General features: G+C 56.7%; 3 protein-coding genes across 6 annotated transcripts; 1 reads left to right on the forward strand and 2 right to left on the reverse strand.

Annotated features, from left to right (window-relative positions):
* Positions 1–1,119: 1,119 nt before the first annotated feature.
* TMEM249 (transmembrane protein 249) lies at positions 1,120–3,217 on the reverse strand. The gene is made up of 7 exons (XM_061171747.1): positions 3,194–3,217; positions 2,933–3,025; positions 2,649–2,799; positions 2,301–2,395; positions 1,990–2,185; positions 1,699–1,784; positions 1,120–1,420 (listed from the first exon to the last, which is right to left on the reverse strand). The coding sequence occupies exons 1-7, from the start codon at positions 3,215–3,217 to the stop codon at positions 1,271–1,273; spliced, it is 795 nt and encodes a 264-aa protein (XP_061027730.1). The 3' UTR covers positions 1,120–1,270.
* A 378-nt stretch (positions 3,218–3,595) lies between these two features.
* Positions 3,596–7,190, reverse strand: FBXL6 (F-box and leucine rich repeat protein 6). Of its 3 annotated transcripts, none has more exons than XM_061172039.1 (9): positions 6,244–7,185; positions 5,829–5,987; positions 5,600–5,663; positions 5,160–5,291; positions 4,977–5,084; positions 4,761–4,874; positions 4,461–4,656; positions 4,126–4,372; positions 3,596–3,832 (listed from the first exon to the last, which is right to left on the reverse strand). In XM_061172039.1, the coding sequence occupies exons 1-9, from the start codon at positions 6,651–6,653 to the stop codon at positions 3,682–3,684; spliced, it is 1,581 nt and encodes a 526-aa protein (XP_061028022.1). In that variant the 5' UTR covers positions 6,654–7,185; the 3' UTR covers positions 3,596–3,681. The 3 variants fall into 3 exon arrangements, with proteins under 3 accessions (XP_061028022.1, XP_061028021.1, XP_061028020.1); XM_061172038.1 differs by having other exon boundaries at positions 4,461–4,692; positions 6,244–7,184; XM_061172037.1 differs by having other exon boundaries at positions 4,461–4,692; positions 4,761–5,291; positions 6,244–7,190.
* SLC52A2 (solute carrier family 52 member 2) lies at positions 6,739–9,567 on the forward strand. Of its 2 annotated transcripts, none has more exons than XM_061172051.1 (5): positions 6,739–7,209; positions 7,540–7,731; positions 7,845–8,712; positions 8,821–8,944; positions 9,028–9,567. In XM_061172051.1, the coding sequence occupies exons 2-5, from the start codon at positions 7,602–7,604 to the stop codon at positions 9,565–9,567; spliced, it is 1,662 nt and encodes a 553-aa protein (XP_061028034.1). In that variant the 5' UTR covers positions 6,739–7,209; positions 7,540–7,601. The 2 variants fall into 2 exon arrangements, with proteins under 2 accessions (XP_061028034.1, XP_061028035.1); XM_061172052.1 differs by having other exon boundaries at positions 6,740–7,209; positions 9,053–9,366.
* The last annotated feature ends 14,300 nt before the right edge of the window (positions 9,568–23,867 follow it).

A 23,867-nucleotide genomic window follows, 5' to 3' on the forward strand; every position in this document is an offset into this window, starting at 1 on the left:
TGCCCTTCCAACTCCTGTCCATGCCCGACAGGCAGCCTGGGCACTCCTCACCTCCCCCCGCTGCACTGACCCGCAACCTATCCCAGGCCCTCCACTGCCGGGTTCTGCCCGCCCCCTTGAGCCCTTCCCCTGGTAGAAGCTGGGCACTGTCACTCTGAGGACAACTTGGGCCCCATCTTCCGAGGAGCAGGGACCCCTGCCCTTGTGCCATGAGCAACAGTTGCTCCCTGGGATTGCCTAAAGCAGTCCCCGCAGCCTCTGGACCCTGCTCCAACGGTGAGTGACGATGAGCCAGGGCTCCAGGCAGGGCCAGCTTCACGGGCATGTGACCTGAGCAGTTGCACTGGGCCCCAAGGTCCGAGAACCTGCACTTGGTTTGATGATCTAGTGCTGCCACCTGGAAATTCTTAACAACTTTTTAACAAGGACCTCTGCATTTTCAGTTTGCATGGGGCCCTGCAAATTATGCAGCTGGTCCTGGTTCCAGGGACACTCAGCTGACACAATGCACAAAAACCTGGGTCGTGAGGAAAAATGCTGACGGGGAGACCCAGGTGCCTTCTCTGCTCCCACAGCAGCTTCCAGCACCCAGGAGGCAAGAACACCCGCTGCACAGGGAACATGGGACTGGGGTTCCAGCAGGCAGGCAGGAGCACGCTCCAGGGATATGGGGGGTCTACTCCCCAGCAGGCCTTGAGCTCTGGCCTAGAGCTCCGCAGGAGCAACTCCACTAGTGTCCAGTGCGGGATCCACCCCTAGGCACAGTGCTGGACCTTCGGCGGTGCCCCCATCCCATTGCTGATTGGACTAGGACAGCACCTGACCCAGACTGGACCAATCAGATTCTGACTCCTGGATTCCGCTCATTGGTCAGCACTTCTGAAGCCTGGTAGGACCAGTTCAGTGCTACTGACCAAGAGAGGCAGTGTGTCCCACACGTGTTCTAGAGGCCTGGCTACTTGTCACCCTCAGTCCCACTGCGACCTCCATCTTCCAACCCAAACTCCGGGGTTGCTCCCTGAAAGGCTCCCTGAGGCCCTGCGAGGTGTGCACCACGGGAGGGCCTTGGGGCGGCAGCCCCCACCGCACGGAGGAAATGAGCAGGCTTGAAGCAGGAGGTCGCTTTATTGAGAAGAAGGCCAGTGGTCGGGTGGAGGTGGAAGATTGGAGGGGAAGGGAGAATGCAGTCCCGGGGGGGGGGGGGGGGGGGAGGGGTGGGAGCCAGCTGGCAGCATCACAGGTCCTGGGCGGACTGAGAGTTCCGGTTGTCCTAGGCACCGGTCTTGCGCAGCAGGATGCCCGGGCTGACGGCGACCCCCGGCGGCCAGTGGCGGACCACGTGCCGGTACGACGTGGCCAGGCAGTCGAAGTAGTTAATGTTGAGCTTCCGGGCAATATGACGGCCGAGGTATTCCATTTGCTGTGCGAGCGGGTGGCGGTCAGCTCTTGCCCGAACAAGAGCTGCGCCGGAGGCGTCCCCTCCCCTTGGCCAGACCGCACCTCCAGCCCTGCCCGTCAGCCCCGGCGCCCTCTCCGCCGGCTCCCAGCTTGAGGGCCTGGGCCAGGACCCCGTTGTATGCACTCTCCACCTGCGAAATGGCCCTATCTTAAGACCCTAAACAGTGGCTGGCGTCACGTTGAACCAAGGAGGGGAAGGGAGCGTGTCTGGGACCCCATGGAGGGCTGGGCGGGACCCACCTCGTAGCGCTCCGACAGCTGCACCAACACCAGCGGCTCCAGCTTGTGGCCGCACAGAACCAGCTGGAAGAAGCATCTTCCGTAGGCTGGCAAGGAGCAAGCCGCTCAGCCCCAGGTCTCTGGAGAGCCGGGGGCGGGGGCTCCGGGGGCGGGGGCTCCGGGGGCGGGGGCTCCGGGGGCGGGGGCTCCGGGGGCGGGGGCTTGGGCCAGTTGTCTGCTCCTCCCCTCTCCACGTGGCTTCCCCGTCCCCTGCACGCCATCCCCCAGTCCGCGGCCCGCCCTGTGCGTCACCGTCGGAGCTGAGCGCCATGCGCACGTAGACCAGGTGCATGGGGCCCTGACACACGGTGCGGCCCTGGATGGAGAAGTGGTACACGCCGCGCACGTGGTTCAGCACCAGGCGGCGCCGCGGCAGCGAGGAGATCATGAGCCACAGGCCCACGCCCACGCCGTAGGCTGGGAAGCCCCAAGTCTCCTGCTTCTGCACCTGTGGGCGCCGCGGGGACTTCCTGAGCCGCCGCGGGACCCGGGGGCGGGGCACCGAGTGGGGGTCCGGCCCCCAGGGTAGGAAGGCCGTGGGGGGCGGGCCCAGGAGCTCAGACCTCGCTCACAAGCCCGAAGCTGACGAGGAAGAAGCAGACGAGGAAGAGCAGCGTCCCCTTCCACAGCGTGTCCAGGTAGTACTCGAGCACGAAGACTGGGGGCGGCGCGGCGGGGGCGCGTGAGGATACCGGGCCCCTGCTCGCAGCCCGAGGTGGAAGTGCCAGGGCTTGGGCCCGGAACAGCCCGCCGCCCGCAGGGCCCGGGGCCGCAGTCCGGGTCCAGCCGGCAGTTGCAGCGCCCACGCAGGCCGCAGCCGGCCCGGCCCCGCCCCGTTCAGATTCCAGTCCCCGCCCCGCGTCCCCGCTCCGCCGGGTTCTGGTCCCCGCGCAACTGAGTGTCGCCCTCACCGTTGGGCTGCTGCTGCGTGAACGGGTAGAAACTGTTGTTCTTGAGGCGCTTGGCCAGGTTGCGCTCGGTGCAGAAGAGTCCTTGGGCCCAGAGCTGGAAGGGCTTGCTGCCGGAGGTCGCAGGCAGGCCGCTGAGCCGGCCCTTGGGGGCCTGGGTCGGGTACAGACCGTCGGCTGTGCGGTTCGTCTGTTGCCACTGCCCACTGCTCACTGCTCACAGCCACACTCATACCTGGGAGAATAAAGCCACACTCATACCTGGGAGAATAAAGCCACACTCATACCTGGGAGAATAAAGCCTTCAGGGCTGCGGTCCAGGAAGGAGCAGTTCTCAGGCGAAGGCGGGGGAGCGACACCAAGTGGCGGTCTAGGCTGGGCTACGCCGGGTTCTAGAAGCTCTGGGCGGCGGGTTCTAGAAGGGACCGTCCTGTTGATCATCCCTTCTCCAGGGAGTCGCCCGGCCCGGCCCTGCGGTGGGCGTGCACTTCCCCGCTAGGCCCCACCCCACTGGAGGCCCCCTGTACAGCCTGGTTCACAGTCCTCACCTGCAGGGTGGGGTAGTGGGACATCCCAGGCCTGAGCTGGAGAGGAATCTGTAGGCAGGTGCCCCACGACGAGCCCCGTGGCTGAGCATGGCCTCCCCTTCTCCATTGCCGCCTCTGCCCGGGTCGGAGCCTCATATACAATCACAGACAGCTCGCCTTAGTGTCCCTGAGGGTGGAAAGCGCACACACACACACACACACACACTCACTCACACTCACACTCAGTCCAAGATTTGAGCCCAGGATTGAGCAGGAAAGGCACGGCCACAGGCTGACTCAGGAGCCCTGGGGGGGCTGCCCCCAACGCCACAACACACAGGTTCTGGGCCAGTTCTAGCCCCAAGTAGTTCCCTCAGAGACAACCCCTAGCCTCTCACTGGGATCCCAAAGACCACACATGAGTTCCTAAAAATGTTTTATTGTAACAAAATGCTCAAACATCCAAAAATGGGAAAGGGGTCAGGGCAGGGCTGGCTGGCTGGAGCTGCCTAGCTGGGAGGGGGGAGGCTGGTGAGCAGCTGCTGCAGGCACCACTGGACTTCCTCTGGGCCCCTGTAGGCCCGCTTCAGGCCCCGGGGAAGGCAGCGGCAGGACTCCAGGTTGAGGTACAGCAGACCTGGGCAGTTGCTGATCACAGAGCTGTGGGAGCAGTGCAGGCCATGGGAGGTTGAGCCACTGGCCCCAAGAAGACCCAGGCACAGCATGGCTGAGCCAGTCTAAGGAGCCCTCTCTACCCTTGCACCGCAGCTGGCTCTGCCACCTACAGCCATCAAGGCCCAAGCCCAGTACCCTTGGTGTCCCTAAGGCCAACCCCAAGCAGGGGCTGGGCCAGTATGGGCTCCCTTTTCAGACCCCTGGAGCTGGCAAGTCAGGCAGGACAGGGGATCAAGCCATACTGGCTCCAAGGAACTGGCGGGGGTGGGGATGCTGACCTGACTGTGCTTGGTGTGACCCGGGTGCCCCGGAGGTTGAGGGAGCACAGTGCCAGGTGTGAGCCCCCAGGGGTGCCTGAGAAGGCAGCTAAGGCCTGCTCCAGGTCCTTCTCACTGAAGCCCTGGCCACTCAAGTCCAGCTCTTGCAGAGTGTGGCACCACTTCTGAGTTAACAGAAGGCTGCCCTCCTTGGCTAGAGTCAGCCGGTCCGACATGCCATACAGGCCCAGGTGAAGCTGCTCCAGCTCTGGAGGTGAGAGGAATGGGCATGAGCTGTGGGGTGGGCAAGAATCCCCACATCCCACCTGCCCAGCCACCACCCGGGGAGTGCTGACCCTGACATGGCAGATCATGCAGGCCAGCAGGTGTGATTCGAGCACAGCCACGGAGATCCAGCAAGCGCAGGTGAGGGGAGCCGTGGAGCAGGCGGTCCAGGACCTCGTTGCTCACAAAGTTGCAGGTGGAGCTGGCGAGGCAGAGCTCTTCAAGGCGGGGGAAGCCTGGGCCGGGAGTGATCGCTCGCCCGGAAGGCTTGGGCAGCCACATCAGGTTCAGCAGCCGCAGCACCTGGGAGCGAGGCCCAGGCTGCAGGTGGGGAGGGGGGTGACAGGTGGAAGAGGTGGGGCGGCAGGTACCTGCAGCTGGGGGCAGCCTTTCTGCAGGGCCTCGACAGGCAGCTGGAGGGGAGTGCTGTTGTGGTTGAGGCCAGTGCTCACCTCCAGGAGCTGGAGTTGTGGGCAGCAGCTGCCCTGGAGAGGTGGGGGAGAACACAGGGTCGGAGGCCTGGCAGTCCCTGGTTCAGCACCCAGCTCTGCTCCTGCCCAGCACCAACCTGCCCATGACCAACCTACCAGCAGTGCACCCAAGACAGCTGTCGTCTGGGAGCTGTAGGTCAGCCACAGCTTCCGCATTCGGGGCCCCGCCTCCTCCAAGAAGCTTACCACAGCCGTGGACTCCACCTGGAGACCCAGCACAGAGGCACCGGTCAACTCAGCCCAGGCTTCCTTGGGGCCCCTGGGGACTCCTGGGCTCACCATGGAGTGCTGTATGTCCAGGCTGTGGAGCTGGGGGCAGGCTTTGGCTAGCATGATCAGAGTGTCAGGGGTCACACCGTGGCAATCGGAAAGCTTGAGGAAGGTGAGCCGGGGACAGGACTCGCTAACAAGCTGTGGAAGACAGAGAGCCAGTTGGGGTTGGGGGAGGGCAGGCTGTGGTCCACAAGGGAAAGAGACCAATGGCTGGTGCCAACCGCACTTTACTGCCTCAGCAATGGTCTCCTTTCTGGCCATGCCAGGCCTACCTGGGTGCTCCCACCTCTCACACCTCCCTGCTGGAAGACACGCCAGGAAAGGAGAACCAAGCAGGCATCTTCATGGGGCATCGCTGGGCCCCACGGTACCTGACCCACTCCCTGGAAGTACTGGGTAACCCCAGAGTGTCATGGCTGGCGTGCAGGGCAGCCTCGAGCTCTCACCTTCAACACAGGGTGTACCTGGGACTTCCAGTGGATGAGAGTCAGCCTCTGGAGCTGTGAGAACCTGGGCCGACAGCAGAGGCAGAGCTGCACAGTGTTCCCACGCTGCCCCTTCTGCCAGCCTTCTCCCCACCCATCACCTTCGTGCAGGGATGCAGGAGGGGACCTGGGGCTTATCACACAACACACAAATGGAGTGAGGGGATAAGAAACAAATGGAACTGCTCACCGACTGGGCATAAGCCACTCCAGGGAAGCAAGGAGCTTCTTCTCAGTCTTGGTCCCACTCTTGGCGGGGCGGCCAGCCAGCGGGGGTGACAGGGTGAGAGTGTGCCAGAGCGCGGGCTGGGAGGCGGCCTCGTGCCAGCGGCGGCACACGCGTGCAGCCCTGGGAGAAAATCTCTGCTGAGGGGCCGGGCCATTTGTGGTCGATCGCTATGGGGTTTTCTAAGAGGAGGGACCTGCCCCCCGCCAACTCTCACAACGCTGCGGACCCCTCAGTTCAAAGTCGGGCCCCTGGGGTTCCAACTGGACGCCCTGAGAGACTGCGCTCTCTGGGACGCGTGTGTGGGCGCTCAGCCACCCGATGAGTGCCTAAGAGGTCAGCTTGAGACCCGGCGCTGTACGCGATGGTCCTGGGGTACCTGCCAAGGAAGGGTATAGGCCCATCCGCCGCCACCAGCAGCCCGAAAATCTGCAGCAGGATTTCCAAGGGAATGCGGTCGCCCCAGCCCGGGTCGGGCTCCTGCTGCGGTACGGGCGCGGGTGCGGGTGCGGGTGCGGTCCTGGGCTTGGCCTTGGCCTCAGCGGCGCGGGCCCCGTGGAGCCGCAGCAGCTGAGCACGGCGGGCGGCACGCCTCTGCGCGCGGGGTCGGGCGGGCCCCGGGCCTGGCAACACCAGCAGCATGCTGTCCGACTGCAGCAGGTGGTAACCGGAGCCGCTCGGCGCCAGCCGATCCCACCACCAGTCCTCCGCCGAGCGGCTCCGCGCCCCGGCCAGCGGCAAGATCCGGACCCTTTGCCGGGCCCGCCGGCGGGCCACAACCGGCGCCATAGCCACTCGCCGCGTTCCCAGTTCCGCCCAGGGGGAGCGGAAGAGGCGGCTCCTGTGGCGGAAGGGGTGGGGCCGGCGGAGGCGCGGCTTGCCTCAGGGGGCGGGGTCAGGGCCCCGGGCAGGCCCTCCCGGCCCCCGGACTCCCCACTCGATTTCCGGAGCGGGGTATCAGGCGCTGGGGCGCGCCCGCGGGTGGTTTCTCCGAGTCCCGGCGGGTGAGTTGGAGTCCTCGCTCCCTCTCGGCTGCGTTTTCCGGCCCCACCGGTTCTGGGCTGGGGCCTCGACCCTGGGCCGGAGGCGGCGCCCTCGAAGTGTGGCGGGACGGCCGGTCGCCGGGTCAGGGAGCGCGCGGGTTCAGGACCGGGAAGCGCAGGCACCCCAGAGCACCGGTCGGCTCTCCGCCCCGTCGCTGACGCAGCGAGGGGCGGTGCCCGCCGCGGCCACACCCCCAGCCCCGACTTGGCTCCGCTGTCCGGGGTCTCGCAGAAGCCGCAGAGGTGTGCTTGGCGCCTGAGAGGTGGACCTGTCCCGGAGTCCTTGTCCCGTATCCGTGGGGGTGAGTACTGTGGCGGCCTCGGTGACTCACACCCGATGATCATCTCCCTCTTTCGTCATCCTTCCCTGGGCTTCGGCGTCTTCTTGCTTCCCTGCCTGCCGGCCTTTGCTGTGTCGTGATCCCGGCACACGCCGCCGGTGTGCTTGGTCCCTTCTCCTCCCCATCCCCCACCCCCGGCATCCCCCCAGTTTCCCTGGTCTTGGCCGTCTGGTCCTGTCCTGACAATGGTTCTGTGTCTCTCTCTTGTGATTCTGCATGCATGTCTCTTTCCTTCAAGCTAGACGAAGTCTTCAGTTCCCGGAGGAACTGAAGCATCTTTTTTGCACCTAGGTGGGGAAAGAAGAGCTGGCTGTGACCTTTGCCCTGTCTTGGAGGCTCCAGCCTTGGGCTAAATGGCAGCACCCCCGCTGGGCCGTCTGGTGCTGACCCACGTGCTGGTAGCCCTCTTTGGCATGGGCTCATGGGCTACCATCAACGGGATCTGGGTGGAGCTGCCTGTGGTGGTGAAAGACCTCCCCGAGGGTGAGTCGATGTGGGCAGGGGGCGAGGCTGCGTGCTGGGGAGGTGGGCTGCAGCTGCTCTCTGGACCTGCACATCCTGCCCCTGACACGGCTTCCTCCTTTTTTCCCTTGCAGGTTGGAGTCTCCCCTCCTACCTCTCTGTGCTTGTGGCGCTGGGGAACCTGGGTCTGCTGGTGGTGACCCTGTGGAGGCGGCTGGCCCCGAACAAGGGCGAGCGGGCCCCCATCCAAGTGGTGCAGGCGCTGAGCGTGGTGGGCACGGCCCTGCTGGCCCCTCTGTGGCCCCACGTGGCGGCAGTGGCGGGGCAGGAGCACTCCGTGGCCTTCCTTGCTCTGTCCTTCGTGCTGGCGCTGGCCTGTTGTGCTTCGAATGTCACTTTCCTGCCCTTCCTGAGCCGCTTGCCGCCTTCCTTCTTGCGGTCCTTCTTCCTGGGTCAGGGCCTCAGTGCCCTGCTGCCCTGTGTGCTGGCCCTAGTGCAGGGTGTGGGTCGCCTCGAGTGCCCACCAACCCCCACCAATGGCACTCCTGGGCCCCCCATTGACTTCCCAGAGCGTTTTCCTGCCAGCACTTTTTTTGGGGTCTTGTCCGCCTTATTAGTCGTTTCAGCTGCCGCCTTTCAGGGTCTCCTGGTGCTATTGCCGTCACCACCATCTGTACCTACAGGAGGCCCAGCGCCTGGCCTGCAGGTGGGAGCCCCAGGAGTGGAGGAAGAGGAAGAGGCCTCACCCCTGCAGGAGTCTCCCAGCAAGGCGGCAGGCACCACCCGCAGCCCAGAACCTGCGGCCCATCGGCTGCTCTCCACCCGTGGTGTCTGCCTGCTGGGCCTGCTGGCCGTCACCAACGCTCTGACCAATGGCGTGTTGCCTGCTGTGCAGAGCTATTCCTGCTTGCCCTATGGGCGCCCAGCCTACCACTTGGCTGTGGTGCTGGGCAGTGCCGCCAACCCCCTCGCCTGCTTCCTGGCCATGGGTGTTCTATGCAGGTATATGCAGGCAGCCCAGGGTGGGACTTAGGGGTGAGAGCCTGGGTCTGGCTCAGGCCTGGCTCAGAGCCTGGGCCTGAGCCCTGAGTTTTTGCTCACCCCTGGCAGGTCCCTGGCAGGGCTGGGCAGTCTCTCCCTGCTGGGCATGCTCTTTGGGGCCTACCTGATGGCGCTGGCAATCCTGAGCCCCTGCCCACCTCTGGTGGGCACCTCTGCAGGGGTGGTCCTTGTGGTAAGTATGTCGGGGGATAGTGAAGCAAAGAGGGTGGCAGTAGGGAGGGGGTTCGCCCTAGAGCAGGGGCATTTCACGCTCAGCCTGCTACTGTGTCCACCTTCCCAGGTGGTGTCGTGGGTTCTGTGTCTTGGCGTGTTCTCATACGTGAAGGTGGCTTCCAGCTCCCTGCTGCATGGAGGGGGCCAGCAGTCGTTGCTGGCAGCTGGCGTGGCCATCCAGGTGGGCTCTCTGCTCGGTGCCATGGCCATGTTCCCTCCCACCAGCATCTACCATGTGTTCCGCAGCGGGAAGGACTGTGTGGACCTCTGTGGCCCCTAAGCCTGAGCAGGTGGGGACTCCACTCCACTCCACTTGTCTTCAGGTTGGGGTTGCCACAGTGCCTGCGTGCCCACAGCCCAGGGAGGCCCACCCTACCAGCAGCCTGCTCGCGGATGCCTGCGTACTCCACCGGAGAACCTGGCACTGCGGGCCAGGGTTGGGACCACAGAGCAGGCTCGGAGCCAGGGCTCGGCTGGGGATGTGGATTTGGCCCAGGCCCAGGACCTGTGTGGGATTTGTACAATAAAGCATGTTTATTCCATGAGTTGGAGCTAATCCCAGGAAAAACTCTTGCTGTGTAGATAGACCTCCCCTGAGCTAGAGCGGTAGCCTGACCTGTTCAGCAGGGGCCTGTCCCACTCCCTGGGGCACTGTCACAGATCCTGGGGGTCATGGAACCTGCTCTTAAACACAGATACACATACAGAACTGCCCGGAGGGAGGGTGAAGGCCAGCCCCAGGGCCTGGAGTGTAGGCCAAGGACCCACACAGGCTACGGCAGTCAGAGGCAGTGTGGTGGGCCGAGCCAGCCAGGCACGAGGGTCAGGCCGCATGGGCTGCCTCGTAGTCGCTGCCTTTGTGGCCTGGGTGTGGCACACTTACCCGCTGCTTTATGGGAGGATCCTACCGGGGGATTTGTGCCAGGGGCTTGTTGCCAGGTCCTGGTACAGAAAGGGCTCAGCGAGTAGGACTTAGAAGAGACTGGGGTGTGAGGGTCCAGCCGATCTTGGGATTCTTCTGCTCAAGGACGTGGTCCCCTCCCCCAAACCACCAGCCTCGTTTGTAGCTCCTGTGATCAAACCTGCAAAGGCCTCAAACCCTTTATTCACACAGATGCGACAGTGGCTGCCTTCTCCTGGGGCTGCTGGCAGATCGCCCTGGCTCTGAGCAGGCCACGCTCTGCGCTCTGGCCCCACCCTGGGACAGCGGTCCAGGCGTTTGCTTGGTGGTGTCTGCAGGGAGCTCAGCGCCAAACACAGGCTGTCCTGCACCGGGGCCCCCACGCGCGGGCTGCTGGGGACTGGAGTGTGCGCGGGCCAGCAGGGCCAGGAGGGTCCGAGGGGATTCAGACGGAGGCTGCCGCGGGGCCGGGGCCTGAGCTTCTGCCGCCTCCTCTGTGCCTCCTGGGCAGGTGGGGAGCAGAGGCCTGGGGGGGACACAGGCTCCCCGGGGGGCAGGACACCTGAGCCGTGAGCCAGTGTGACTGGCGTGGTACTGAGAGCCCATCCTCACAGACAAGGTGCCCTGCTTCCACAGGGGGCCCTGCAGCCCCCAGGGGCCGGGCGTGGGCAGTGGTCGGAGCGGCTCCTGCCCTGCTGGCCAGCCCTCTCCGGATGCCCTTTCTAAGCTTCTGAAGCCAGCTGTCCTTGACTCGGGCTGCGCGGAGGCTTCTCAAGGTCTTCCTCCCCGGCCTGGCCTTGGCAGGACCGGCTGAGCTGAGGGACTTCCTGGCGGGAGGGAAAGATCCCCAGGCCTTGACCCGCCATCAGGCATGTGGTGGGACCAGGCTCCCACGTGGCCCAGACACAGCCCAGCCCTTAAGGCAGAAAGCCACCGCCTTCCAGGGTGCTAACCACCCGGGCCCCTGACCTGATAGGGCTGGGGAGGGGGCGCCGGCAGGCGGGTGTGAGCTGTGGACGCCACCTCCGGAGAGTCAGAGGGGGGAGGCCGAGGGCGTGATGGGGGTGGTGCGGCCCCCGGCCTCCGCGTGCCCTCCCCTCGCCTCTCTGACACTGCCCTCACCCCTCCCCTGCCCCCCCTGGGGCCGGAGGCTGGGGGAGCCTCCCCCCACTTCCTTCCTGCCTTCCCTCACGTTGGGCGTCTGTGGAGCCTCCGTGCCGGCGTGTGTGTCTGCGCCACATGTGCCAGGCACCAGGGCCCCGGGAAGCAAGGCACAGTCTCCCGAAGCGGGTGGGTGGCCTTGAGCCCCGGAGGCCAGGACTGCAGGGGTGGCTTGAGAGAGCCCCTGCCCTTTGGCGTCTCCAGGGCGTCCGGTCAGCTCCCCGAAGGGAACAAGGCAGGAGCCCAAACAACCAGGGGAGGAAGACGCCTCGGGGCCAAGTCCTGGAGAGCCGCTCGGCACACCCTTCCCGTCACGGCGTCCAGGCGTGAGGCCAGTGGCCGGGAAGCAGGGCGGCCCGCCACGCCAGCCCCTCAGAGCTGAGCGTCCCCCCAGGGCCCTATCCGGGCACCCACGCCTCCAGCTGGACAGCAGGTGGCCAGCCGCTCAAGCTCACAGCCCTGCCCAAAGGGTCTCTCAGGCCCGGGGTGGTGAGGAACTTGAAGGAGACCCCAGAAGGGAGGCGGTGTCCAAGGCAGGACCGAAGGCACCGTCCCCTGTGTGAGAACAGAGCTGAGCCACGGGCCCTCTGTGGTCTGTGGCTCAGGTTCTCTGGAAACCAGAGAAGAGCCAGCCAGGGTGTGCCCTACCACACGCAGCCCCTCCGCAGGGGTGCGGCCACTCCCCCAAGGCGGAGAGGGACGAGGCTCACCGGCTCTGGTTGAGCAAGTAGAGGTGGGGCCTTCACCTTCCTTCAGTCCTGGGCTCGTCAGCCCACCGGGGTCCCTAGGCAGGTGTGGGTTCCGACGCGGGCATGAGTGTGACAACACCTGGGTGAGGGGAAGGTCACACCCCTCATCTGCGCCAGCTCAGAGGCCCACTGCCTAACTTGGGGACAAGGGATGAGTCCTTTCAGGGGCTCCCTCCCCTCCATGGATTCAAAGGGACCTCCTCGCTTCCGTGGGGAATGGGGCCAGTGGATGGGAGTGTGGGAGTGACTGGGCCTCTGGTGAGGGAGCGGGTGCAGGTCATCAGCAATTCCAGAATCGGCCACTCTTGGACCAGGCCCACACTGTCTTGGGGTGCTGCCCACCTCAGTGGGGCCACGTACTCTCCACTGCACTTTCCAGGGGCTCAGAGGCCCCTATCGTTCTAGTGGGCTGTCAGTCCCAGGCCCCTGCCTTCCACCCTTTGGCTGGGTGGGTGCCCCGGCTAATCCAGCCGTGGTGCCCATCCTCCTGCCCGTGGTGATGGAACTGGGAGCCCTGGCCCTGTGGAGCAAGTCAGGATCCAATAGAGATTTGTCTCGGCGGTGTCAGTCATCCCAAGAGCTATAAAAAATACCCAAACTACTCAGGGTGCACACCAGAGAATGAAGGCATCGCAGAGGCAAGCAGAGCGAGGGGTGGAGAGAGGCAGCACTCCGAGAGCATTCTGGGATCTCCTGGATCCAGCTGTACCCGAAACTAAACCCCTTGGACTTGCAAGTTATGTGGGCCCACAATTTCTTGCTTAAGTTGAGTTGGTTCTTGTGTGTCACAGCTGCAGGCGTTGTGAAATCCTCTTTCGTCTCCTCTCTGAAGCATTTAGGACTGTTCAGCCTTTGCACGCACAGCACTGGTTAATCTTTCCTTGCCTGGGGGAGAGCCGGTCATTCTCTTGGAGACTCTCCATGTCGTACTCCCCATGACCCTTCCGTCTCCCAGGCCCCCACCTCCAGCTCCTGAGCAGGGTGCTTCCCTGACCCACTTCCAACCTGCGTAGAAGAGTCTCCTGGACGTCTGACCCTCTCAGAAAACCTCAAGCCAGGCCAGTGGGGGAAGAAGGCAGGACCTTCCTCGGCAGGACCACCCAGGAGGAGGTAGGTTTCTGTCTGCGTAACTGTATGAGCTAAGTGAAAGGCAGGTGGCAAACCAGCCTGGAAATTCCCCTCGTTTTGCAAGAGAGGCAGGAAAGCCGAGCTCTTTAGAAAGCAGATTGCAGAAGATTCCCTACCTGACCCCTCGTTGACATCCCCGAGCCAGCCCTTGATATTCCCTTTGAAAAACATTCTGAGAGCGCTGAGCCAAAGCACTGAGCGGGTACGTGTTGTGGCCGGGAGACCAGGGCGCCAATTCTCTAAAGGCAAGTTGTGGGGAAGGCAGCTCCCCAGCGCCCCACCCCCCACTGCAGGCGTCCATGGTGCCCATGCCCCCCGTACCCCACCCCCACGCTGACTTGAGCCGGAGGGATGCGAAGAGATGCTGAGGCCGGGGTGCTCGGGCTCCAGGGCCAGTTAGCACGTGGGCTTGAACATCCAGAGAGGAAAAGCAGGCAGATCCACAAACGAAGGTGTCTGCTTTCTATTGCACTGCAGGTCCTGGCAAGGGTAGTTAGGCAGGAAGAAGAAATAAAAGGCATCCAGATTGGAAAAGAAGTAAAACTATCTCTATTCTCAGATGATGTGATTTTTTTTTTTTAACTGATTTTCTTTTTCTTTTCTTTTTTTTATATTTATTTATTTATTTGGCTGCGCCGGGTCTTAGTTGTGGCACGCGAACTCTTAGTTGCGGCACGTGGGATCTAGTTCCCTGACCAGGGATCGAACCTGGGCCCCCTGCATTGGGAGGGTGGAGTCTTAGGCACTGAACCACCAGAGAAGTCCCTCAGATGACACAATTCTATGTTTAGAAACTCATAAGGAGGGACTTCCCCAGTGGCGCAGTGGTTAAGACTCTGCACGCCCAGTGCAGGGGACCCAGGTTCGATCCCTGGTCAAGGAATGAGATCCCACATGCACACCACAACTAAGAGTTTGCATGCCACAACTAAGGAGCCCACGTGCCGCAACTAAGGAGCCTGCTTGCCTCAACTAAGACCCAGCACAACCAAATAAATAAATAAATAAATAAATGTTTTTAAAAAGGAAAGAAAGAAACTCATAAGGAATCCACAAAAAACTATCATCAGGACTAAAAAATTCAACCAAATTTTGCAGATTACAACATCGATATACAGAAATCAGTTGTATCTTTATATACTAGAAGCAAAAAATCTGAAAATGAAATTAAGAAAAAATTTTCATTTACAATAGTATCAAAAGAATAAAATACTTAGAAATAAGTTTAACAAAAAAAAGCAAGCCTTTTACATGGAAAACTACAAAACTGTTGAAAAAAATTAAAGATGCGAGTAAATATTCATGGATCAGAAGACTTAGGTTGTTAACGTGGCAGAACTCTGCACACTGATCCAGAGATTCAAGTGATGCCTATCAAATTCCAGCTGGCCTTTTGCAAAAACTTAACAAACAAATCCTAATATTCGTAACAAAATGCAGGAGACCCGGAATAGCCAAAACAATCCTTTTTTTTTTGACCACACTGCTTGTGGGATCTTAGTTCCCCAACAAGGGATTGAACCCGGGCCCTCGGCAGTGAAAGCGCTGAGCCCTAACCACTGGACCGCCAGTTCCCCAAAACAATCTTTAAAAAGAATAAAATTGGCTACAAAGCTACAGTAATCAAGACAGACACACAGATCAGTGGAACAGAATAGAGAGCCCAGAAATAAACCCACATTCTTATGGTCAATTAATCTACAACAAAAGAGGTGAGAATATACAAAGGGGAAAAGACAGCCTCTTCAATACATGGTGTTGGGAAAACTGGACAGCTACATGCATAAGAATCAAACTGGACTACTTCCTCACACCATATACAAAAGTAAACTAAAAATGGATTAAAGACTTACATGTTAAGACCTGAAGCCATAAATCTCCTAGAAGAAAACATTGGCAGTACGCTCTTTGTCATCAGTCTTAGCAATTTTTTTTTTTTTTTTGGCTATGTCTCCTCAGGCAAGAGAAACAAAAGCAAAAATAAATAAATGGGACTACATCAACCTAAAAAGTTGTTGCACTTTTACTTGATAGTAAGGGAAACTATCAACAAAATGAAAAAGCAGCCTATTGAATGGAAGAAGATATGTGCAAAGGTTATATCCAACAAGGGATTAATATCCAAAATATTCAAAGAACTCATATGATGCAACCTCAGGAAAACAAACAACCCAGTTAAAAAAATGGGTAGCGGCTTCCCTGGTGGCGCAGTGGTTGAGAATCTGCCTGCCAATGCAGGGGACACGGGTTCGAGCCCTGGTCTGGGAAGATCCCACATGCCGCGGAGCAACTGGGCCCGTGAGCCACAACTACTGAGCCTGCGCGTCTGGAGCCTGTGCTCCGCAACAGGAGAGGCCGCGATAGTGAGAGGCCCGCGCACCGCGATGAAGAGTGGCCCCCGCTCGCCACAACTAGAGAAAGCCCTCGCACAGAAACGAAGACCCAACACAGCCAAAAAAAATAAATAAATAAATTTATTAAAAAAAAAAAATGGGTAGAAGACCTAAATAGACATTTCTCTAAAGAAGACATACATCCAGCCAGCAGGCGCATGAAAAGATGCTCAGCATCATTAATCATAAGAGAAATGCAAATCAAAACCACAATGAGATATCACCTCACACCTGTCAGAATGGCCATCATAAAAAGGCAACAAATAACAAGTGTTGGTGAGAATGTGGAGAAAAGCAAATCCTCGTGCACTGTTGGTGGGAATGTAGATTGGTTCAGCCACTATGGGAAACAGTATGGAGGTTCCTCAAAAAATTAAAATAGAGCTACCATATGATCCAGCAATTTCACTTCTGAGTATTTGTCTGAAGAAAACAACACTAATTAGAAAAGATATATGCACCCCTATGTTTATTGCAGCATTATTTACGATAGCCAAGATACGGAAACAACCTATCGGCAGATGAATGGATAAAGAAGATGTGCTACATATATACAATGGAGTATTACTCAGCCATAGAAGAGAATGAAATCTTGCCATTTGTGACAACATGGATGGATTTTTTTTTTTTTTGGCTGCGTTGGGTCTTCGTTGCTGCGTGCGGGCTTTCTCTAGTTGCGGCGAGCGGGGGCTACTCTTCGTTGCAGTGCGTGGGCTTATTGTGGTGGCTCCTCTTGTTGTGGGGCACGGGCTCTAGGTGCATGGGCTTCAGTAGTTGCAGCACGCGGACTCAGTAGTTGCGGCACATGGGCCCTGGAGGGCACGGGCTTCAGTGGTTGTGGCACATGCGCTCAGTAGTTGTGGCTCATGGCCTCTAGAACGAGGCTCAACAGTTGTGGCTCATGGGCTTAGCTGCTCCGCAGCATGTGGGATTTTCCTGGACCAGGGCTCGAACCCGTGTCCCCTGCATTGGCAGGCGGATTCTTAACCACTGTGCCACCAGGGAAGTCCCGACTTTTTTTTGTTTGTTTTTAGATTTTATTATTTTGGGCTGTGTTGGGTCTTAATTGCGGCATGCGGGATCTTCGTTGAGGCATGTGAGATCTTTTGTTGCGGCATGCAGGCTTCTCTCTAGTTGTGGCGTGCGGGTTTTCTCTCTCTAGTTGTGGCGCATGGGGTCCAGGGAGCATGGGCTCTCTAGTTGAGGCGGGCAAGCTCAGTAATTGTGGCACGCGGGCTTAGTTGCCCCGCGGCATGTGGGATCTTAGTTCCCTGACCAGGGATCGAACCCACGTCCCCTGCATTGCAAGGCGGATTCCTTACCACTGGACCACCAGGGAAGTCCCAACATGGATGGACTTAGAGGTTATTATGCTGAGTGGAGTAAGTCAGACGGTGAAAGACAAATACTGTGCAATTTCACTTCTATGTGGAATAAAAAGCAAAACAAACGAACAAACATATCGAAGCAGAAACAGACTCATAGATGCAGAGAACAAACTGGTGGTGGCCAGAGAGGAGAGGGGTGGGGGATGAGTGAAATAGGTGAGGGAGATTAAGAGGTACAAATGTCCAGTTACAGAATAAATGAGTCACAGGTATGAAATATACAGTGTTGGGAATATAGTCAATAATATTGTAATAACTTTGTGTGGTGATGAAACGGAGCAGGACCCTATGGTCCTTGCCCCCTGTGTCCTCAGCCTGCCTTTTGTCTGTGGAAAAACTTTAGCCAAAGAATAAGTTTAATCAGAGAGAAGTGAGAAAATGCAGGAAAAAAGGAAACAGTCAAAGGAGACCAAATAATAATAGTTTAGTCATTAAGCAGAGTCAAATTCCTTTAGCTCCTTCTCAAGGGCTATAGATCATATTCTGAGCCGTATCCTGTGAGCTGTCTTATAGATACTGAAACCCCTGCCAGGTGGAAGAAGTTAACTACATGATGACCAGGCTGTAGCCATGACATAAGCTGCCACAATTCCAAGAACTGGCCTCAAAGAAAAGGGAACAAACAGACCCTGGAACTGAAGATTAACTGTACTTAAAACAATCAAGATGATGCTGGTCAGACCACCAAAGACTAATGTCAAGATGACTGTCAGAGTTGACTGTGCTGTTTCTACACGTAGCCCCCTCCGTCTGTCTATAAAAGCTCTTGCCCCCGATTGTGGGGGGCGGGGGGAGTTGGCCTTTGGACAGGTGTCACCCCCCCACCAGTTGCTGGCATCCAAAACAAAGAAACTTTCCTTTCCACCACCTGGCCTCTTTATTGGCTTCTGAGCGGGCCCCACTTCCGGTTACAGTGACCGATGGTAACTAGACTTGTCCTGGGGATCATTTTGTAATGTACAGAAATATTGCATCACTATGTTGTTCACCTGGAACTAACCTAGTGTTGTAGGTCACTTATACATCGAAAACAAACTCATAGGAAAAGATCAGATTTGTGGTCACCAGAGGCAAGGGGTGGGGGGAGGGGGAATTGGATGAAGGTGGTCAAAAGGTACAAACTTGCAGTTATAAGTACTAGGGATGTAATGTACGACATGATTAATATAATTAACTGCTGAATGTTATATATGAAAGTTAAGAGTAAATCCTAAGAGTTCTCAGTATAAGGAAAAAAACTTTTTTTCCTTTTTCTTTTATTTTGTATCTATATGAGATGATGGATGTTCAATAAACGTACTGCCGTCATCGTTTCACGTTGTATGGGAGTCTAATCATTACGCTGCACACCTTACACTTATACAGTGCAAACATCAATTACATCTCAGTAAAACTGGAAGAAAAGAAGAGCATTTGCTTTCAAAGCATATATGTATGTATGATAATATAAAAATATGTGGTCATATATTTCATATAATATATAGAGATGCAATAAAATATTAAACGCACTAAAAAAAAAAAGAATGAAGTTGGAGGAATCTCTCACAGTTCCCAATTACAAAACTTATTACAAAGCTACGCTAATTGAGGAAAGGTGGTGCTGGATGTTCAAGACACATGGATCGATGGAATAGAATCACGGGTTCAGGATGAAACTTACATTTATGGTTAATGGATTTTTGACAAGGTGCCAAGACAATTCAATGTTGAAAGAATAATCTCTTATACAACTGAATATCCACATGCAAAAGAATGATGTTTGACCCCTACATCACACCATATACAAAAATTAACTCAAAAGTGGATCATAGACAAATTTAAGAGTTAAAACTATGAAATTCTTGGAAGAAAAGGTAGGATTAAATCTTAACAATCTAAAAGCATAAGCCACAAAAGGAAAATTAGATAAATTGGACTTTATCAAAGTTAAAGACTTCTGTGCTTCAAAGGACATTATCAGGAAACTGAAAGGACAATCCATGGAATGGGGGAAAATATTTGCAAATCATCTATCTGATAAGGGAATTGTATCCAGAATATATAAAGCACTCTTACAGCTTTACAATAAAGTGACAAATAACCCAATTAAAAATGGGCAAAATATTGAGTAGACATTTTGTAACCGAGCAGGACCCTACGGGATCTTCTTGGAACAGACCCCCGCCACACACACACTCATGTCCTCTGCCTGCCTCTTGTCTGTAGAAAAACTTTAGCCTCCTAATCCTTCCCTGAGATCTAAAGAGTAAATTTAATCAGAGAAGTGATAAAATGCAGAAAGAAAGGAAAACAGTCAAGCAAGACAATAATAGTTTAGCCATTAAAGTCAAGGACCTTTAGTTCCTCCTCAAGGACTAGAGAGAGTATTCTGAGCCATGTCCTTGAGCTGATCTGCAGATGCTGAAACCCACACCAACTGGAAGAAGTTAACTGTCTGCTGCCCACAAGCCCATAGACCTCAGACCGGTTGGAACCAGCAAGTTGATGATGTTGACTCCCGGTTACCTCACCATCAGCCAATCAGGAGAATGTCCACAAGCTGACCACTCACCGCACAACCCTGTCCCTCACCCTGTTTTTAAAAACCTTTCCCTGAAAGCCTTCGGGGAGTTTGGGCCTTTTAAGCACTAGCTGCCTGGACTCTTTGCTTGGCGCCTGCATGAACTCTTTGTCTAAGTTTTTTAAAAATTGGTTTTACTGGGGACTTCCCTGGCAGTCCAGTGGTTGAGACTCCACACTTCCGATGCAGGGGGTGTGGGTTCGATCCCTGGTCAGGGAACTAAGATTGCACATGCCACACAGCCAAAAACATTTTTTTAATTTGTTTTACTGTCTTTGCATGTCACAGAAACAACCAATTTTTTTTGTCAGTTGCATCATTCTTATTTTGACCTTCATCAGACCTCTTACATTTGAAAATGTTAGGTAGTAAATTAGCCACACCCACTGAGTCTCTCATCTTTTGTTTCACCTGAGGCTCTGCCATCAGCCACAGGAGGGAGACTGAGCCTTCAGTGGAGGATAGCCCCAGAGTCCCTGAGAAAAGGTTGGGACCATGTCCTTCAAACTATTGACCTATCCGAGGATGGACATTCGGATGACCTTTGGATACCTCGAGGTGGATTCCCCATTTCCAGCCTCTCATGGAGAAGAAGCCCATGCCTTGGACTGCTCACCCCAAACCCAGCTAACCAGAAACTGATAACAAGACAGCGTGAGCAGGTGAGGGAAATGCTTCCATGGTCATTTGCCTGAACACCATTGATGTTGTTTCAATGCTCTGTTTCCTGGTATTAAAAAACAAAAATTCAACCAGCTAAAATTTGAAGGTCTAATTGGTGTTACTGACCAATTAACAAATCGGGCAGCATGCCATCCAGCAAGTATAGGGGAGTTCCATAGGGCTCCAGAAAGGGGAAGATTTTTAAAAGCAAGACAAAAAACTCATAACAAAAAAGACGATGGCAGGCTTAGGTCACCTACTTATGGGGGATGGAAGGGGTCATTGTGGCAGATGACTTCCTCTTCCTCTGTGGGTGGAGAGGGCCCACGTGGCAGGTAACCTCATTGGTGCCGACCAGAGAATTCCTGACTGACCAGTTAAGACTGCATTTCTGGGGGAGGTTGAAGCTTCAGTGAGGGTTGGTGTTAAGCCCTGGTTTAGTGGCCTGGCCGAGCATAAGTGATTCCCTTTGGGGGCTGTGGCTTTCTTTTTAACACTGGGTACATAAAGAAGCCCTTTCTCTCTCCTCAAGCTATCTGTAGCCCATAGTCATTTAGTAGACTCTTCTTGTAAACTGAAACGCAGCCTTTTAAAATGACACCTGCGGGCTTCCCTGGTGATGCAGTGGTTAAGAATCCGCCTGCCAATGCAGGGGACACGGGTTCGAGCCCTGGTCAGGGAAGATCCCACATGCCGCGGAGCAACTAAGCCCGTGCGCCACAACTACTGAGCCTGCGTGCCACAACTACTGAAGCCCGTGCGCCTAGAGCCCGTGCTCCGCAACAGGAGAGGCCACCGCAGTGAGAGGCCCGCGCACCTCAATGAAGAGTAGCCCCCGCTCACCGCAGCTAGAGAAAGCCTGCGCGCAGCAACAAAGACCCAACGCAGCCAAAAATAAATAAATAAAATATATTAAAAAAAAACAAAAACAAAATAAGCAATACAGAAATGTCTTACTTAAAAAAAAAAAAAAGTATCTTGCTGGTATCTCCAATGTTGTTTAGAGCATGCCCTTCCGGGTTATCTGATTCTGACTTCATCAGGTCCCTGCCTTTCACTGTCTGTGAGCTATTTTACAGCTCTATAAATTGCCAGTGACCAACAGCAATGAAAATACTTCCTTTATATAGACATGCAAATACATTTGGTCCAATAGAGTTTCACTTGTATTTTTCCTGTGAAAAAAGCCAATCTCCATCTATTTTAAAGTTTATTTTAGCATTCCTTTACTCCATATAAATTTGTAGTTTTCGAACCTCTTTATTTGAATTTGTAACCCCTTTCCTGCTTCTCTCATTAGTTAATGAGTTAAGTAAACCTTTGACACACTGTACTAGTTTTCTAGGACTGTTGGAACAAATTACCACAAATCTGGTGTCTTAAAACAACAGAAATTTATTCTATCACAGTGCTAGATGTCAGAAGTCTGGAATCAAGATGTTGGCAGGGTTGGTTCCTTCTGAGGGCTGTCAGGAGGATCTGTTCCAGGCTCCTGTCCAGCTTCTGGTGGTGCCAGCCAACCTCGGTGTCCCTTGGCTTGTGGCCACATCCACAATCTTTGCCTCTGTCTTCACATGGACTTTTCCTCTGTGTCTCAGATCTCCTTCTCCCTTCTCATGTAAGTACACCAGTCATTGGATTTAGAGCCCATCCTCATTCAGGATGCTCTCAACTAGGGAGCCTTAACTTAATTACATCTGTAACAACCCTATTTCCAAAGAAAGTCACATCACAGATTCCAGAGGTTAGAACTTGGACAAACCTTTTGGGGGAATGTTGTTCCCATCATGTCTGTGTGTCATGCTTCTTAATATACACCTGTACTCTTTTTCTTTAAGAGCAGCTTGAAGATTCAAGGCCCTGGAAACACAGGGTGCTGGGAGATTGCACAGATATGCTTGGGGGTGGGGGACCCACTGCGGGGGACTGGAGGAGACTGTGTCTGGGGTGTGAGTGGAACGGGAGTGGTGGTCACTGCGGGAAGGTTTCCTTGGTGCCCCTGGGGCCCAGCAGTCCCAGTCCGAGGGAACTGACCCCATAGAGCACCACCAGGGGTGGGGTACCCCCGATTCAGTCCAGGGGCTTGTGTCCTGCCATGCAGAGGGAGGACCTGCAGCCCTCAGCCCTGGTGGGAGCCCAGGCCAGTACCAGGGTCCTTTGATGTGGAAATAGGTCAGAGTTCATTCCTTTGTTCATCTGGGGACTGGGAAACAGCTATAAACCCTCCTCCCACCCCCATTCCCAGCCCCAGGGCAGTTGATGGCCCAGGCTTCCAGTGCCATCTGTACCTGAGTACCCGGTCAGCTCATCCTGCTACCTTGCACCTTGCTTTTGTCCCTTCTCAGATGTCCTGGAGGCATTCCCGTGTCAGCTACACCTACCCTATCTCCTGGAACTGGTTCATTAAATGTTATGGGGTTAGGTGGGGAGGTCAAATGTGTAAAACTGGGAACTTTCCTGAAAGCCTGGCCCTGGGAGGGCCTCCAGATCCACTCTGTCAGGCCCTGGCCTGGACACTAGGACACAGCAGTGAAGACGAAAGGCCACATCCCTGTCCTGGCAAGGCAGGCAAAAAATCAGTGAGGACAGCCATCTGTATTCAGCCAGGGTGTGGAGCCCAGCATTTGTTCCACTGGGGACAATGGGAACGAGGTGATTCAGGACACTGAGGTACATTGTAGCAGAAGAGAAGGAAGGAGGCACAGGCCTGCCTGGGCCCAGGGATACCCAAACGAGCAGGCACCATTGGGAGGAGGAGCCATGTGAGAGGGGGAGGGATCATGTGGGAGGGGAGGGGCCCCGTGGGAGAGCGAGGGGCCACGTGGGAGGAGAAGGGGCTGACAGGAGAACCGCCAGGTGGGACCAGACTTCAAGGAGAAAACTTCCTGAGGCATCAGTGTGAAGGTGGGGTCCTAGTATGTGTGGGGTAGGGGACACGAGGCCCAGGGCATCCACTGCAGAATGGCCAGGCCACAGGAGCACTCTGGCCAGACCCCTGTCCCCGACCCCGAGGGTGTGAGCTTCGCCGAGGTTAGCACGTGGCTGGCTGGTGGATCTGCCCTTGAAGAAGTTATGCGGAGTGGGAGCGGGGGCTGGTGGAACCGCGGAAAGGGGGCCGCGACGGCCAGAGGAGAGAACCTGAGCGAGTGGGTGCTACCTGTCAGGGTGACGGGGAAGCAGGCGAGGGGAGGGAAGAGAAGATTTGGCATCAGCTGGGAGGGCCATTGAGCAGAGAGGACGGGTCCTGCCCTCCCAGAGGGCGGCAGGAGAGGAGGAGCGGGAGAGGCTGTCAGGCCAGTGAGGGAGGCAGAAGCTTTCTCCGCGGGCCTTGCCTCCCCTGTGTTCACTGTTCACGGCGTGGTTACTGAGTGTCCACCTCCCCGGCCGCCCACCCGCACACAGCAGGTGCTCGCATCAGTGGCTTAGATCCAGGTGAACAGCAGGCATTGCATGGATAGGGAGCTCTATTAGCTTGTGAGTTATGACCTCATTTTGCAGCGAGGAAAATGAGGCTTGAGCAGTTAGAGATGTTCACCCTAATCCGTGGCACGGAAGTGCTGGGCCGGACTGGCCGCCCCTCCCCCTCCCCAGGTCCAGCTCCAGCCCTCGGCGCTGACCTCCTAGTGGGGTCCCTTCTCTCTCTCAGCTTCCGCCCGTTCTGTGAGCTCCTGGGCAACAGGTGAGCTGATCTCCCCGAGCCTCAGCTTCTATCGGGGGTGCGAAAAGACACCAGCGGCAGGAACCGATGGCGTGCCTGCCGGAGGGACTCGCCGCGGTCCTCAGCCTTCACGAGGGCCGGTCCTTGCCCTAAACCTAGGTCGCCGGGGGCCGCCAGGGGGTGCTGCTCGGCCGCGGCCGCGGGCCCGCTCGGGGCGTGGCCTCCAGTGCCCGCCCACTGGGGCGGTGCGCGCGTGCGCACTGCTCCCCGCCCGCAGGGAC

The sequence above is a fragment of the Eubalaena glacialis genome, chromosome 17, assembly GCF_028564815.1.
Source record: "Eubalaena glacialis isolate mEubGla1 chromosome 17, mEubGla1.1.hap2.+ XY, whole genome shotgun sequence".
Lineage (NCBI taxonomy): Eukaryota > Metazoa > Chordata > Mammalia > Artiodactyla > Balaenidae > Eubalaena > Eubalaena glacialis.

Excerpts from the sequence above, each read along its gene's own strand:
- TMEM249 (XM_061171747.1), bottom strand. The coding sequence starts at position 3,217 with ATGTCCCACTACCCCACCCTGCAG. Across the intron at positions 2,186-2,300 it reads GCTTCGGGCTTGTGAGCGAG|GTGCAGAAGCAGGAGACTTG; the intron begins GTCTGAGCTCCT and ends CGGCGCCCACAG. Across the intron at positions 1,785-1,989 it reads CATGGCGCTCAGCTCCGACG|CCTACGGAAGATGCTTCTTC; the intron begins GTGACGCACAGG and ends GCTCCTTGCCAG.
- FBXL6 (XM_061172037.1), bottom strand. The coding sequence starts at position 6,653 with ATGGCGCCGGTTGTGGCCCGCCGGCGGGCCCGGCAAAGGGTCCGGATC. Across the intron at positions 5,664-5,828 it reads GAGTGGCTTATGCCCAGTCG|GTTCTCACAGCTCCAGAGGC; the intron begins GTGAGCAGTTCC and ends CTGTCGGCCCAG. Across the intron at positions 4,373-4,460 it reads GCATGATCTGCCATGTCAGG|AGCTGGAGCAGCTTCACCTG; the intron begins GTCAGCACTCCC and ends TCTCACCTCCAG.
- SLC52A2 (XM_061172051.1), top strand. The coding sequence starts at position 7,602 with ATGGCAGCACCCCCGCTGGGCCGTCTGGTGCTGACCCACGTGCTGGTA. Across the intron at positions 7,732-7,844 it reads GGTGAAAGACCTCCCCGAGG|GTTGGAGTCTCCCCTCCTAC; the intron begins GTGAGTCGATGT and ends TTTCCCTTGCAG. Across the intron at positions 8,945-9,027 it reads CTGCAGGGGTGGTCCTTGTG|CCTGCTACTGTGTCCACCTT; the intron begins GTAAGTATGTCG and ends TTTCACGCTCAG.